This window comes from Aphidius gifuensis, linkage group LG5 (assembly GCF_014905175.1).
Source record: "Aphidius gifuensis isolate YNYX2018 linkage group LG5, ASM1490517v1, whole genome shotgun sequence".
Lineage (NCBI taxonomy): Eukaryota > Metazoa > Arthropoda > Insecta > Hymenoptera > Braconidae > Aphidius > Aphidius gifuensis.
This window is the reverse complement of record NC_057792.1, coordinates 19,855,784-19,873,431: the sequence shown is the minus strand read 5'-3', so window position 1 is coordinate 19,873,431 and position 17,648 is coordinate 19,855,784. Positions and strand designations below refer to the sequence as shown.

General features: G+C 30.9%; 1 protein-coding gene across 3 annotated transcripts in view; it reads right to left on the bottom strand.

Moving 5' to 3' along the window:
• Positions 1-16,749, bottom strand: part of LOC122858356 (mucin-5AC-like) — a 137,547-nt gene extending 120,798 nt beyond the window's left edge. For 2 of the 3 annotated variants that reach the window (XM_044161196.1, XM_044161203.1), the window contains exons 1-2: positions 16,387-16,749; positions 12,346-12,508 (exon numbers count right to left, since the gene is read on the bottom strand). In XM_044161196.1, the coding sequence (XP_044017131.1) occupies positions 12,346-12,507 (162 nt within the window). In that variant the 5' untranslated portion in view covers position 12,508; positions 16,387-16,749. The remainder of the gene's footprint in view (positions 1-12,345; positions 12,509-16,386) is intronic. The other variant, XM_044161197.1, reaches the window with a different exon arrangement.
• Between the last annotated feature and the right edge of the window lie 899 nt (positions 16,750-17,648).

The following is a 17,648-nucleotide window of genomic DNA, read 5'->3' as shown; positions in this document are numbered from 1 at the left end:
ACTGCATTGGGCCTCAATTGGGTTCTCGATGTGTGTGATTTTTCGAAAACATTGAATACAACTAATTTGTTTTGATAGTTGCTCAACATTTTAATTAATATATTTGTAAGTTAACAAAATATTCAACCAGTATATACATATATTACACAATACTATTGATATTCCTTAATCTGTTTCGAAATGATTTCATTTAAAAACTGAACATAGAAAATTTATTTAGTAATTGAACCAATTGTTGTTCTTTACGACATAACAACAAAAAAAAAAAATCATATTGGTAAAACAAAACAAAAGTTTAAAACAAAATTGGTGTGCCAAAAAAATCAATACTATCAAGCTATTTTTTTTATTAATTTATATGAAAAAAAAAAAAAAACTCATCCTGATTCAATAACATCGAATTGACAAAAATGCTATTTGAAAATATTACAGAGCAAAAAAACTTCCTTAATTTATATTTATTTTTAATAATACCCTAACTCATTTTTATTTTCAATACCATTTAGATCCATTTTTTTTCTGTCTCGATGTTAATATGTATTTGTCATATAGGAAAAATATTCAAAATAAAAAAAATATTAATCAGTTGGAATTTAAAATTTTTGTAATAACAATAACCATATATAAATCTAAATCCGTGTATGTTTCATTGTGTATAATTCTAGTTCACATTGTATTTATTTATGTTTTACTTTCATTTTTTGGATATCTTTTCATATTGATTCTATTATTTTCATATACTATTGGTGTAATATGTTTTTTTTTTATCTCATATTTTCTCTGCTTCCATTATTTTTTGTAGATTAAAAATAGAGTAAGCAAACAATGTTTTCTTTTTCTATTGATTTTTTTATTATTCAGAGGATAAAAAGAGTAACAGTAAATGCTTGGATAAATTGTATAGTAAACATTAACTTTTACTCTAATGTTAAAATAATAAAAACTTGAAAATTTTGGAATTAGAAGACTCCAAGACTCTCCCCTTTAGCACCTAGCGTTTATTTCTCAGTAGATTTTTTCCCAAATCCTACATTCTGGTGAGGTGGATTCCAACACGGAGGGATTTGATTGTGATTTAACATATATCATGATGTGGTCATTTCCATACAGAGAAACCAGAAATAGTATGTTACGCGGGTGCAATGTAGGTGATTCTTAGCCAATGTGAGATCAGTATTTGGCGCAGCGCAGACAATGCATCGATGATGGGATGTCAGTCTCATCTCCAGTACAGAAACATGTTATCGACTATTCCGGAACGCTCTTGCTCTATACAGACATAAAACATACATTAAAAAGTCTCATATACATTCTAACATCTAAATGGATAAAAAAAAATTGCCATTTCAGCAAGCTTAAACAGTCTTGAATTGAGATGAGACGGTGACATATAGGATAGAACAAGTTAAGAAACTATACAATGCATATATTCCAGGTAACGCAGAAAGGTAATTAGCTATCGAGTTACCTTCACGTATCTTTCGCATTTCATATACCTTTGCGTATACTTTTAGTTACTTTGTCGTTTTTCACTCCTCAAATACACCAACACACTAGTTACTTCCATGTTAACTTGACTGAGCCTTGGATCCATTTTCAGTTATACAATCATGTCTGATAGAAACCGAAGGCACATTATGAAAAGTGAAAAACTTTTATTTATTTTTTATCATTTTTGAAGGCACAAAAACTGTCAATTATTTAGTAAAATCTAAAAATAAATCATTTATTAGCTGTATCAAAATACCTTTATCACTTATCAACGGTCAACGAAAAAATGTTTCTATTAACTCAAGGTACGTTGTTTGTGGATTAAAACAAGCATATTAAAAATTACACCCTGCTGTTATGTATACATAAAACTGTCAAGTAAACTTCGTAACAAACATTGTTTATAAATCAAATAAAATCCTGATATATTTTTTGATTAATTTTCTATTCAAAAATTTTAATGCATATTAAATTCAATATGGTAAGGGTGGACAATAACTTACAATTCTACTTTTGTTAAGAAAACAACATGATATTCCAATTTCCATTCCACCTGAAGTGTTCTATTGAATGAACTGAAAAGAAAAGTGTGGAATTTGCAGGGTAGAATAATATCCTCTTAAAACCAAGCCGTTGGCGATTCATCGCTGTGACGAGGACAGAAGTTTTTGAGAAGAAAGAATAGACGCAAAAATCGGAATTGTCAAGGAGCACTCGCGGGCGCAGCAACCTAATGACTGGGAATCCTCTTTATGGTTTACAAGCAGTTTGACCCTTCGATCCCAGATGAATTTTCACCAAGAAAAATCTGCCTTCTAACAACACAAGTTTTTATGTCTTTGCACTAGAGGTAAGTATATATATATTATGTAAGTACAATTTTTTACCGTTATTTTTTCTGCTATAAATTTTCCTTTTTCTCTGAGCTATACCTTCGTCTTAAACAAAAAAAACAAGCGTTGAGCAACCGTAATAGACTTGAATTGTGATTACGGAAAAAAAAAATATATATAAAAATAAGTTTTTCGTTATACTTCAACACGAAAATCAGAGTTTTGCAATATAACTTATTAACTTATAATCCTTATGGAAAAATAAAGTCTTTGTTTGTCTTTTGCAATTTTACGACAAATATTATGACTGCTTTAGTATTCTAAAAAATTAGTTACTTACAAAATGAAAAGAAAAAAAACAATCGAATTTATTTTTTGAAATTTCTAGAACATGGTTGGTGGGGATTAAATCCTGGAGTCCAGAAACCCTTATCAAAATACTGTAAAGCTCGAGGGGTGGGATTCGATATAAATCATGCACTTGGTGTACCAAGTGAGGGGCTTGAGATCTCCAAGGCAAAGAGTCAGAAGTCCTGAAAATAAGGAAGAAAAAAAAAGCAAGGAAAAACGCACCAAGCTCGATGAAGGCAAGATCAGTACATTACAGATAAAGTGAGAGACCCTCTTTGGACTTTTTTAAGCCATAAATTTAACTGAAAAGAGAAGTGTTTGCCGAACTGGTTCCTTCCTAACTCAATTGCTTTTGGCCCCTTTTTAGTGATCTATAGAGGTGGTTCCCCCCACCCCCTCACACTCATCCTCTTTTCTCTACCATCACCTCCTAGTACAGTTAAAAATCAAGTCATAGATATTTTTTCGTTACCCCGATTTTGCATTATTGACAAAAATTACACATGTGAAAAAAAAAGAATTCACAATGTTTTGACGCAGCCAGTATCAGTAAGTTTGTGATTTTTCTAAAAAAAAGTTGAAAAAATAAGAAAAACTTTGGGAGTTTGAAAATGAGAGACCCCTATAGAAGTGCGCATGAATATTTGCTTAAGTGATTGCTCGCTTTGAGACGACCGTCGACTACCCGCACAGTACTTTCTATACACATCTTCTATCTTTGTTCCAGTCTACTTTCCAACTGCCTTCATCTTACCACTGCTTTACCATCAAAAATATCACATATACATATACACCAAGATATATCTCATATCACATAACTGAGAATAACTTTATACTCATGAGTAGATTTTGAAGGCCTTCGAGAAACTCCCACGATCTATTTTACGTATCTACCTGATGGAAACTCACAATTTCTCACTGAAGTTTTAGCAGGAGGTGACTTTGATTTAAAATTTTCCTCTATTTTTTTATAGATCAAATCTCAATAACCTACTGGAACACTCGATGATAATATACAATTGATGAGTTTAAACAGATTATAGCTTACACTTAATTTGTTTTTCAAAAATCATAAACTGATTAAGTTGAAGAAAATTGGCACTTATATTTTATAATTTTCAAATGGTTAAAGCTAAGCAATATAGTACATATAATTTTCTTTGGTACATCTGCCAACTGACCATGATAGCACCGATTAGATATGCGAGCCACAACTTCGCTAGCAGAAGCCCGTCAAGTACTTGGGTGTGAGAAAATTTCTAGAAAATATAAGAGGTATAGGGATGACAAGTTAACGTGAACATATAAATTAGCAGGACATCTTAGCAGGCCACTTGAAACTTAGTCACGTAGCGGGTTTAAACTTGACAAGAAAGGATACAGAAATGGTTAGGAGTTGGACCTTACCGACATACAACGTCATCTGGCTGACTTAGTTTGTCGAAAGGGTGAATCGTATTAAACGTAATTTTGAATTTTTTTATTTATATATATATATATATTCTTAACATTTAAATTATTTAGTTCTTTTAAATTTAAGAAATAAACTTCTTGGCAATAAGATGCTTGTTATAAAAAAAAAAATTATTAAAGAGACAGCATTTAAATATTCATGTGTGACTATATTATGTACCAGCAAAGGAAACGTACTGGCAACGAGAAGCTTGTCTTTTCTCCTTTAGTTGTCTTACAATTTTAGGCTAAACAAAAAGAGGGAAAGAAACGAGAACCCAATGCTATCACGGTAATTGCACTATGGCACACCAGTGATTAATGCTTCTTGTTATTAGAATAAGATGCGATGACAAGCTTAAGATTCGTTGAGTTTCGGCACGTCAAAGGTTGCCTCTTCTTCTAGTTTTTTACTCTTTTATTCCGACAAACACTGTTATATTCAGTGACGTTCAATATTTAAAAAATGTAGAAAAAAAAACTTTAGTATGAAAAACACTAAAAAACTATTTCTATAATTTTATTATTTTTATGGCTTTTTATTTAGTTCTGTTTCAAGATTTGAAGGGTTGACCAAAAATATATAAATTGTGATTGTATGTATACATGAATATAATGCAAGTCTAAACATAACGTTGCCGTACAATGTTTTTTTATAATTAATGAGAACGAAAACTGAATGAAGTTGGCACTGCCTCGAGCAGGTCGAAAGAAGAGAGTCCTAAGAACTTATCCCCGAGCAAGTTTCCTTAGGCAATCCACAGTTTACCTTTTTAATTTTAACAAAACTATCTGAATAGTATCCCTGATGAATACTACTACTACTACTACTACTACTACTTTTATACATAAATTAAAACTCATAAGCTAAAATACATGAATCTTACAATATTTTCGTGAATATTTTGATAATAAATATGGTGAATTTTCCATAAATATTTTATACTTTCGTCATTGAGAACGGACGAATGGTTATTTTAATTATCCTTTTCGAGTGTGCTTACCCTTACAAGCTTTCACATCACAGCTTTTGCCGTTATTTTACACACGCTTCCAGGCATGATTGTTCTTGCTTTTGCATGACCTAACCGATAGTGGTCTAGTACGTCTATGAAATTAAGCATTCTACCCTTCTTACTCCGCAAAGATTCGCCTAAAAACTTTTAATATGATTTGCTTTTTATCGGTTTTCTACTCACGCCCTTCCATCTTTTATGGGCTAGCAGAATTTCACTACCCTTCCCTTTCTTTCTCCTTATTATTGATTGATAATTACTCAAGGGTAGAGCGCCGATAATCCGTGTGGTCCTATAGTGACGACTCAGCAACAGCAGAGTAAATTGCATTCTTCATAAAGTCCTTATCATCCTTTACAATTAACTAAGGAAAGCTTTTTCGTTTTCATACTTTATCAGAAGAATAAACTGGAAAATGATTTTTTTAATATGTGATTTTTATCTTGATTTATTTTGTTCTATTTCACTTCTCATTATTTTATTTTTATTCTTTTCGGTATAAATACTATTATACAAATGAAACAGCTGTAAAATGAGTCTCAAGAAACTCATATTGAAGAAAGGTATACGCATATTAATATATATCCTCGAGTACTCCAGTCAAGAATTGTTTGGCTTCCAGCTGGTTACATATTTCGATCGTCCACCAAGAATCTCGAACAGACTTTGATTGTTTGCCGGTGACCAGAATTTAATATTCATCCAATCAAGTTATAAGAGGTTACAAACCATGAACGGCGTACAGTTTGCTCTTTCTCCATTCAAAGTTTTATTGGAAATAATAAAGCAAATAAACCAAAACATATTCCGATTCTTTTTCTATCGTATATTAAAATAATTTTGGAAAGCAAATTGAAATAAATAAACAAACTTTGGAGTATACCATGTTTTTATAAAATAGGATAGAGAAATTGCCTGTCTGTTTCTTGTATGTCTATGTGGTTCTTCTCTCACTCTCTCTAATTTTTCCAACATCGAATAATGAAAGTAAAACTTACATGTAACTTTTCACAGACCCTTATACACTGCGAGAAATTTTAACTAAGAATTACAAACATGAAAGTAAAAATTTCAAAACAAATATTAATAATTGCGTTTCTGACAGTTCCTGGCGTCATTTTTAAGACTTATACGTATATTGATAAATAATTTTTCTTCAAAAATGACAGTAAAATTTAGGAGACTGAAAATATACCAACTACTGGTACTAGAATTTACTAAGTTTAACAGTAAATTTTATTTAAAAATTTGAGATTTTTTAAAAAGCTTGAAATTACGAAAAAATTCAATCATTTTTTCAGTTAGTCGGCCATTTTTGTGTCGTTTCGTCCCACTACCAGAATTTTAACTAATATAAATAGTAAAATTTACTGAAGTTCATAGTAACTTTTACACAGATATATATAAAGTATTTTTATAATTTTAAATATTTATGACTCAAATTTTTACTTTCGAGTAAAATGATTTTTAGATGAAAAAGAAGTAAATTGTCGTATTTGTCACCCTATTGATCTTTTAGAAACCACTTTGAAAATTTTTGAGATCAGTTAAGAAAAAGTCGAAGAATTCAAATAAATATATAAAATTATCCTTCTTGTTTATCATTCCTTGACTTAATATTCCATAATTTTAAAGATTTATAGATGATTTATGAATCATATAAAAAATATGTCAAAAAAAAATGCACAAACAATTCATATATGATTTAATTTTTGTAATGTCACATCAAACGTAACTTTTGAGACGAAGAGAATACGCCTGATGATCAAGGTAAAAGGGTCGGAGATATAGTAAAAGATCGAGTAATGAAGCCTGTTTCGTGACAAATAGAAGCTTTGTAAAACTATAATGGAGAGTTTATTTCCGGACCAACTGGAGCTACATTGTAAGCACTATAGTGTAATTAAATTCTCAAACGCAAGGATTCGACTAGAGAAATAGGAAAGGTAGTTGAGTAGGCAGTGGTTCGCTGGAAAGTCAGACTAAACTCGGGAGATGGTCTTAAAGTGGAGTGGTGAATGATGGCATATTGCATACTGACCGTTCTTCCCAGGCCACAAGCCCACCATATTGTCCGGCCGTATGTTCTTTCCTTCCTTTCTTGGGTAAGCTGCTTTCTCACAAAGGTTTCACAACGAAGGAGTAAGATTAAATGAATTCCTCAAGCATCCTGGACCTGAGATTTGAACTCAAATATACCAGAGAACACAACAAACATCGAATCAAATTTTGCTGATGTTGATTATGAGATACTGCCGACCAAAGCTCTTAACTGCGAGAATATACTCAGAAAATAACAAGTACATTTGCCTCAAAAGAAGTTAATCAACTTTGTAAATTTTGTTTGGATGAATTAAAAAAGAATACGTTTTACAAAAAATTGAAGATATATTATAATTTATCGAAACAAAATTTACAAAATTGAAAAATATCCCGAGTGGAAATTGAAATAAAGTCTTGATCAACACTTGATATCAGGAAACATTGATTTCAAATCCGTTCTTGATCAAGATGCTTGATCCAAACTTGATCAAAACTAGATCGTATTTACTTGATCAATATTTGATCACGTTTAGCGTTACTTTCCTGATCAAGTTTTTGAAAATTATATTATTATTTTTAATTATTACATTTTTTTTCTAATTAGCCAGAGAAGAAAGAGAGAGAGAGAGAATTCGAGAAATGGAATTTTTTTTTTTTTTTCTAGCAAGTGCACCTACAGGGATTCGAACTGACGAAGTTTAAATTGTATGTAGGAATCGATACGCAAAGTAGTTTGAAGGAGTTTATATATTTAGACTCTTATCTGTATATATATATTCAGAATATATTCCACATGGATATATATCAGAAAATATATTCGTACAGTATATATCTTATTATAATCAATATATATATTTTAAAAACCAAATAGATATATTTTCCAGTTGAATTTTTTTCCATGCGGGTTGTACCTCAATCATCTAAGTAATGATTGTTGCATGATAAGTCCATCAAGTATTTTATCAAACTGACCACGCAATTGAGAAATAATATAGTTACATATTCGTATAAAAAACATATTTTTATGCACAAATTTAATATGTAAAAAATCAAAGATTTTTCCATGTCCAAATATATATACATGAACAGTTTGAGGAGAGGAAGAGAAAAAGGAATGAAGAGATGATAAAACCTTCCAGTACTGGTTTACATCACGGATTCCTCAGAGGCATTTTAAACAGAGAATATCCTTTTTGAGTTGGACTAAAACGAAAGTTGGAGCCACAGCAAATCCGGCTTGATTAAAACACTGTAGGAGGAATATAGATACCCTTCCTTCTACTGTACTTTCTCGAAACCCAACCTTTCTTATTTCCCTTTACGCTTTTCCTTCTATCTACCCGGGGTTACAGTAGAAAACTAACGGCAAACCACCACCACACGTTGCTGTAACTCGCCCTTCATCCACCAACGCGCCTAGGTATAATCTTAATGCAGTCTTATACGAAGCGAAACGGTTGCTATATTTCATTATAACCCAACCTTCTCTTTACAGCCATCCGGTCCTCGCAACCCTTTCCGCTCTCAAATATAAGCGTCTCCAACTACCAGCGGGTTTCGTTGTTCGAATTATATCAAAGGGGGTTAGAAGAAGAAGGAACAACATTCATTGGTGAAAAAGCCCTCGCTATCATTGTTTCGAGGGTTGGAAGGTATTTTTGAGGGATTTAATGGTAACGACATAGAATTTAATCTGAAGGCGAGATTTTCTAAAAAGTATACTAAAAGTTTAAATATTTTTTATTTTTTGTTGCAAAATCTACCAATTCGATGTGGAACCTGATGTGAAAAATTGGCTTGGGAGTCTATGAAAAAAGTTAAGGTAGAAGTTGCGTCAAAATATCGAGGGTAGATATTGCGAGCTGTAGAGATACTAAATGGAGCATACAGGGGTAATCAGAGTCAGCAGCATCTACCTTTCCCAGGCTGAAGTCCCTTGGTGTCGTCAAGGGAAATAGTACCAGAGTTTCTCTACGCTTCGGTCGAGGGATTCCTTTGCTTTTAAACAACCCCTGAAACCACGACTACTCTTCTGCGTTTTTTCCATGCATCTAAAGGCGCTCATGAAAACTCGAAGGGTGAACACTGGAGTGTATTTACGACGTTACAATGCCCCACGGGCTAATCCTTGCCTCGTAGTCCTCTGAGAGACAGGACACAACCTTTCTTATACCACTGAAATGCAGCTTTGCCCTCCGGACATCATCAGATTCACAAGCAAGTCGATACGATGTGAAATCCAACTATGAATTTTCTACTATTTTTTATATTTTCAATCTTAGTTGTATCTGGAATTCTCGGAAACACGGAAATGACCGACATTGTCACATTAAGTGACACAATTTGTTGTTCTAAAGACTTGATGGCCTTCAATGATCCTTATCCTTTCTCTACAGCACTTATCTGTTTTCAAGTCCTGTGCGACAGCCGAATAGGGTGAGAAAATATAATATTGATTGAGGCTCCAATCAATAGTTCAGTCATTCATAAAAAATCCCTGGTTCTTTTCAAGTTTCAAATGTTAAGTATATTCAATTTTTAACCCTCCAAATTTTTTTTCAAGTCTTAAGGTATAATTAAAGCTGTTGACTCATTTGGAAGTTTTGCGGTATCATTAAGAAGCAAGAAATTTGAGAAAAAATAAAATAAAAAAAACTATAACGGTTGGTAAAAGTAAGCTTGACTAACGTAAAGATAAGCGGATTAAGTTTAGCCTTTCGGTATTTTAACACCACGTTTTCTGCGACCGAACATAGAATTAAATTGACCCAGAAACATATTTTTTTTACCCATATAGTATATATCAAATCTTCTGTGCTCTAGCTTAAAAAAATTGGATCTAAAAAATACACTTTTTAAAGTGATAATAGTAAATTAGTGCAGATAGTATAAAACTGAAAACTGTCATATATAGGAACGACAAAAATTGATGTATTATGATTTATGAATTTTGAAAATATGTAATTAAAAAAAAAAAATTGAACTATTGATTCCGTTTGAAATTCTCTAGAGCTTGGTCGGAACATTTTCCAAAACTTGATCTGGGAAATTCTTCCTGAATTTTTGAAGCTTTCAAAAATCATTGGCTATATATTTTCAAAAAAAATTATTAATTTAATATTCTCTACCTAAATTCTCTTTAATCTAATTGAATGATACCATCGCAAAGCTCAATGCAACTTTCTATCCCCCGATGATGAATACATTTAATTATATTTACATAAAAAAAAAGATCTAATATAAAAATGATAAATTAACACTTCAGTGCTCTATTTAGTTCTAGAAATTAGTTTTGCAATATGAACAATTTTATTTTAACTAATTGATTTTTTATACGTCAATTTTTATGTATATATATATATAAATAAAAATAGTTATAAAAAAAGCATACTACAACATACTACAGTGTAATGACACCAAAACGATAAGGCTGCTCTAAATATATCATATTTTCTATATCTACTAATTTTTCTCTTTTTTTACCATGCCAATAACTTAGTTTATTCGAGGCTGCATTCGCCATTCAACCCTCTATGCCGAAAGCATCACCCTTCAGGCTCCATTCGCCGTCAGCTAAATAGCTAACTTCGCGCAACTATCTCGATAGATTATGATTATTGTGAAGGAAAGCGCTGATTTATGCAATTATCATAAATTTACCTCCCTTTAACAGCTCCTTACAATCCAGTGCTATTCTAACCGTTCTGCCACCTTCCGTATGCTCGAGACGCCTCCCTCGTTTTACCTTCTTTCTATTCAACAAATTCTCAATGAGGAAATTATAGGACACAGGGAAATACCAATTCATAAGGGAAAGAAAATTCTATAAAATAAAAACCAGTGCTGGGAAAAAAATACAACTTCATAGTTTTGATCCTTGAAATATAATTTTCATTAGCTGAATTTTTTTCATAGAGTATCCAAATATGCATGGCTGCAATCGATTGAGAACTATTACTTATTAAGAATCTGAAGTCATTGTAATTGTAACGAAAAGAGCACATAGATGAAATAAAAAAGATCTGTTCCCATTAATTTTCATAAATAGATGAAAAATATCACAGGTTTATTAAATTACAAGCTTATGTTTTTAAAAAGGAAATAAATAACCAAATTAAATAAGTTACCAAAATTCTTTAACACTCTATATAAGCAGCAGTCGAGTGTTGTCGACCTGCAAAGATCTCTCACTACAGTTTCTGGTACCAGTTGCTGATATTTCTATAAACCAGTTACAGAGCTCTTGTGAAAGTTTATCTTACCGACAGCAGCAGTCTTGTTTGTTGATATTTACTACAAAAAAAAAATATCAATAACTCAAGAATGTAGGATAGTGATCTGTGAATTACTAATTTTTAATTTTTAATTCTTTAATAGACTCTGAAACTTGTGCTTTTGGAAAACTTTAAAAACCATTTTATCCTTTTTATTTGTTTTTCTTGTTTTATTTTTTGTTTCCTTTAATTGTATTTGTCTAATTTTATGACGTACAAATGACTGTTGTACATTATCATGACAATAATCGATAATAATTGTAAAATGATTAATAATTTGAATTTAATGTATGTATGAAATAAAACAAAACATAAATTTACGATTTATGTTTTGCAAAAATTTTGAAGATTTTGAATTTTGATTAAAAAAAAAAAAAAAAAAAAAAGTTAGACGCTTTTTATTATAATATTGTTAACATGTACCGCAAGCGTTATTGTGAAAAAGTGCCTAATTTTTTTTTTTTTTTTTTTTTTTCTATCCAGCAATATTCTATTCCTGAAATTGTTGAGTGCTACCATCTTAAAAAACAAATCGAATAGTAAAAATGAGTATAGGTATTATGCTCTACAGTCACAAGTGCGCATTCACAGGGCAAAAAAAAAAAATGATTGTTTAAATCTTCATTTAATGATTAAATAATTAACTAAAAAATCTCATATTATATAATCAAAAAATTTGGTAGAAAATTTTCTACAAGTTGTTTAGCCGAAGAAATTCATTGAATGATTTCTTTGTGGTTTTTTTATTTTATAAACTACTCACTCCGTTTTTTTTTATAAACAATCACTAATTATAAAAAAACGAATAAAGTAATACAGTTTTTTAGCATTGAACAGCTCTTGGCATTTATATTTGACAAATTTTCATGTTCACTGATATCTTACCTTTTTCGAAGTTGGATGCAAAACAGTAACTGGAACTTGACGATAATGTTGGTTTGAAATCTGTTGAGTATATACTGTATGTAATGTTTTTCCACTCTTTTGGGGTGCTAGGTCCAGTATTTGCTGAATCGAGTGGTTTTTCCTGATTTGCGTGGACGCCATTCTACAAAAAAAAAATACAAAAAGAAGCTCCAGTACAGTTAACATAACAAATGTATCGATTGGCATTGAATAATGAAATAATATTTTTACAATTTAAAAACGACAGTATTTGAGTTTAATTATCAAAATTTAAGCGTGATTATAAAAGCAGTATCATAAAACTAGAATGACCGACGTAACTAATATAACGAACTGCTAGTAAACAATATGAAATAATCTGATATACAATGCAAGTAAAATGCTTGGCCTGGCAAATATTTTTTTTATTCCCTTTTATATTTTTTTTTTCAATGTGTATATAAAAGTAGATGTATGTACCCTAATGTAGAATGGCAAAAGCAAAAGAGAAAGGAAGAAAGGGGAGTTGCTTCACCGCTGCCACACACACTCAGGATATCGGGTAAAACTTTCGCATTTAACTTTTCCGTCCTCTGCTACGGAGAAACGACCAACAAAGCTCATCACCGGAAAGTTTTCGCAGAGAAAGACAGTCGGGAGAGCAGAAGTGAGATAGTGTAAATTTATAGCGTGCACAGCAACTCTAAAGGTACCCCTCACTCATTTAACCCCATCTGATTTTATATGTATACCACTACCACTTGTATCTACGCTTCGGTCAACATTTTAGTCGATGAATTTCATTTGCTCAATTCACAGATCTTTATTGATAAGCTAGCTCCTTCACATGTTACACATGAATTGATAATTGAAAAAAAAAATATCGATTATCAAAATTCAGAATTATTCAATATTTTCCGATTCGGTATAGATATTCATTTATTAATTTTCATAGAAAAATGTTTAAAAATATAACTTTGTGTTTTTGTGGGTCGTCTATATCTCTACGTTATATTCTACGTGGGCCCAAGGCTACTAGTATTGTTTCTACTATATAATTATAATTTAAATTTTGAAAAATGATCATATCTCATAAAATATTGGAGATAGAAAGTTGGTACTAAATTAAATCATTTATTTATCCATATAAAACCCGTATAGTTGATAAATATTTTCTTCGAACGGATTGACATGATTTTAGTCAGTACACAAAGATGAATAAACCTTCATATAGAATATATATCGTGAATTTATATTTTTGTTGAAAAATAATACATTTTTTCAACAGATAAAAATTCCAGCCAAAACTTTGAACCTTTTTTTACTCTGCTCACTCGAGCTGTAAAAGAAAAAAAAGCTAACAGAAGACGAAAGCAGAAGTTGTTAGGGGATGAGGGTTACTTCAGACTACGTATTTCTGTCATCCAGCAAACTTTGGCAAGTTTAATGCCTGGGCGCTCGAGTAATTTAACGGGACGAAATTAACTTTTCAGTTTTACCAAAGTTCTCAACTTAACCGCGTTCCGTCTACAGCTTCTACTGCCCTCTTTCCCTTCTCTTCACGACCTTATTACTATATATACCCATCTTCGTGTATCAACTACCTACTCTCTCTAACTCATCCTTCGTTCTTCGACTATCCGGGACTCGTGGAAACTTTTTAAGCGCTTTGCTGGCGTGCGCTTGCTATACTCAAACTTTCTTTCGCTTTACTTTCTTGGGGAATAATTCTACCCCTAAGGCCTTGAGTTTACGATGCAAACTTGAGTTTTGCTCAACTTCCATACTCTTGTCAACCTTCTATATACTTCACCTTTTTCCGATAAGTTGGATATAATGTCAAAAGCAAATTTAAAGATACCTTTTCAGCTTTCGGATGGGAATATGAGATGTATATATCACGAATCATACCAGAAGGCGAAAAGGTAACGGCCTGAGCGCGTTTCGATCGAGAGAGCGATATAACTATATAATAGAAAATGAGTGATTATGGTCAATATAGTTTCAAACCACGGTAACCAGTCAAACTGTGTATTATTAGCATGCTACATGACTCAAAATAATAAAGCATGCCCAACGCAGATTTTAAAATTCAATTATCGATAAAAAACATAATACTTTTTAACTTCTTATATTTCTAATATTCATTTCTAATATTAATTCTGAATATTTTTTAGAATTTTATTCATTTTTAAAAAAACTTTGAAATAATCGATTTTTCTAACCGTTAACCGTTGATATCTTAAAAATGATTAGAGATGATAAATATCGATGAATATCATTGCTTCTACTTAAAAAAAACTATGAGAATACTCAAATATGAATTCTGTTTTTCCATGACAAATATAATCATCAGTGAATGACAAAAAAAAAAAAAAAGAAAAAACTAATCTTTGCTGTTCGATTTTGTAATCTTAATTTCAGATATTTTTATTTATTTGTTATTTGATAATTCACCACGAATTCAAAACGAAATTTTGCATTTATGACTAAACCTATATAAAAGAACATTATAAAAACATATAATATTGGTTTCTTTCTATATAATAAGAATCTTTTTTAATCAGTTGGATACGATTCTGTAAAAATGTATACTATATATTTAGGTATCAATGTCGAGTTGATTCGGTACATTCTGAAATTAGAAATAAATTAGTTTAATTAATCATGTTGAATTACGTTATGACAAGATTTGTATATCGATTCAATCTGTTCATCGACACAAATTGAATCAGCGTATTTACTATCTAATATTGCATATACGGTAGTTAGTGATATATGTACATATAAAGTATAAATATGACAAAAAAAAGCCAAAATATACTATAAACATTAATGAATAAAAAGTTTTAAAAAATATAAAATCCATGTGGGTTCAAGCTTTTTTGTGACCGAAAAAAATGAGGAAACTTTTTAGAATGAGAATCGATGAATAACTAAACAAGTTTTGAGTCACCCGCGAAAACAAATTTCATTTATTGCGCATGATCCAATGTTAGACTTATATATTTTATCTGTATAAGATTCAACACCCGCGGATTTCTAAAATCAGAAACGGCAAAGTTTAAAGAAACTCAAATGTTGCCAACTTTTACTATTCTGAATAATAGTTAAAGTTGCAAAAAATATTATTCTGAGAACTATAAATGTCAAACTTTATTTTATCCTCTTTCAAAATAGTGTTCATAATAATTTTTAGTTCACAATGTAATAATTCACCGTTCATTTATCATTTGTTATCAAAAACGTTTTTTTAAAAAGTAATTTGAGATCACTTTTAATCAATACAATATAGTAAATACAGTTCATAAATTTTTCAAATAATCAACACCTGCATATTGATTTACTTGTTTTCCAATAATAACAGTTAATTGTCAACATTTTTCTTTTTTATCCAAATGACAAAAAATCTTATAATTATAACATTTCAAAATTGTACCACTAAAGATAAACAATATAATGCGTTACTTGTCAATCTAAAAGAAAAATACACTGCACAATAAATGAAAAAAGTAAATCAATTCTTCTTGTCGAAAGCATGGAAATATAAACAATTTTTCATAAACCACATTCAAACTGTATTGAAAAGTGTCGGTTACACTACATTCTTAGTTTACATTAGTTACTCAAACAAAATTAATGTAAAAATTCTTCGGTGCAGATTAATAACAATGAAATATACTCAAAATATTTTCATATAATTCATAGCCATCGTGGAATTAGAATGCAATTCGTATGCGTGTATATGACGCGTGCTAGCAGCTACTAACACTGCGCGCGCTAGACCCGCGTGGGCTAACGTCACCAGTTAAGAGAAATCAATATTTCACTAGCGGACGAAAATTGTGTTTAGTTGAAAAAGATAAAATGCTGCTTTACCGAGATCTACTAAAACAAACTCTAGACCAAGTAACACGTAATAAAGTGCAGTGATTCTACGAAAAAAATCAACTGAATCATTTCACTATGTAATACATTTTTTAAAAATTTTTTAACATCAACTACTTTCATTTCAAATATAATTTATAATTTTTTTTCCACCTGAATTTGATGATTTATCTTTTGACAGTAACAATTAGAGTTTCAATTCCATAAGAGGCTTCATTTCACTTAATGAGCTAGACTTTTCATCCAATATTTTTCTTCGTTAATTTTGAAAAATACCGCGTAACAACTATTCTATCGTCGCTCCAGCCATGTCGGCTGCTTAGCGGGAACTGACGGCAAGATGGGTCGTGTGCCTCGAACTCCCAATGAAACTTTTCCTGGCATGTTACATCCCCCACAGCTCTGCTTCTACCCTTCACTCAACCTCTATCTACTTTTATTCCTATTCCACTTATCCGCGAGTGAAAAACGCGATGAATTGAACCCATGGGTTGAGGCAAAACTACGTTTTGAACTTTTTCTCAACTTTGTTAATTCTTTCTCTTAACTTGTTCAAATAAAAAAATAAAAAAAAAAGAAACTAAAAAGAATACATAAAAGACAAAAAAAGAAAATTTTTACAGCCAATCTTGAAAATGATATTGCAAATATATGGATGTATATTTTGACAGTTCAAATGAAATGATTTCCTAACAAAGGGTGATGGAATGATACTGGGAGAATTTCTTCGTTATTTCTACGGGGCAACCACTACAAAGTGGGCTGAGCCGACATTTCCGTATTTAACTATTTATTTACACAAAGTTTTCTGCATGTGGTTCCTACTATTTACGAATTTTATGGTATTAAAGAAGAAATATGCAGGAAACTTTAATATGCCCTAAACCCGTAACCCAATCCGTGAATGTGGGCTGTATTGTATACTCGCTATCCTTGGCTTCGCTCGGGATTATTTTTACGATTTCAGAGATATTACCTGATGTTATCATTTGTTTAAAAAAAATTAAAGACTGGCTAGCTCCAGATAGTATTTCTATTTCAAACTTATTAATTTAAATAAAATTTTTTTTTCAAAATTTTCGGATGAAATAATAAGATATATCGATGATTATAAAATAATTTTGCGCTGCCATTTTTCATATCATTAAGGACAGAATTTTATTATTCTGAAAGTTAATAACATTTTCAATGTATAATGCACAACTCATTTTTTTTTGATTACACATTTTATTGAAACTGAATATTTACTCAAGTTTTTAAATTTGTAACTTTATTTTGACCGACATTCATATTCATTTATCTGCCCTAAATTAGTTGACTTATAAATATTTTGTTAATTCTTTTTTTTCAATTTTTTTATTACGTCAAAATGCAGATAGCAGATAAATTATTTGAGACTATAGCGCGGTCTATCT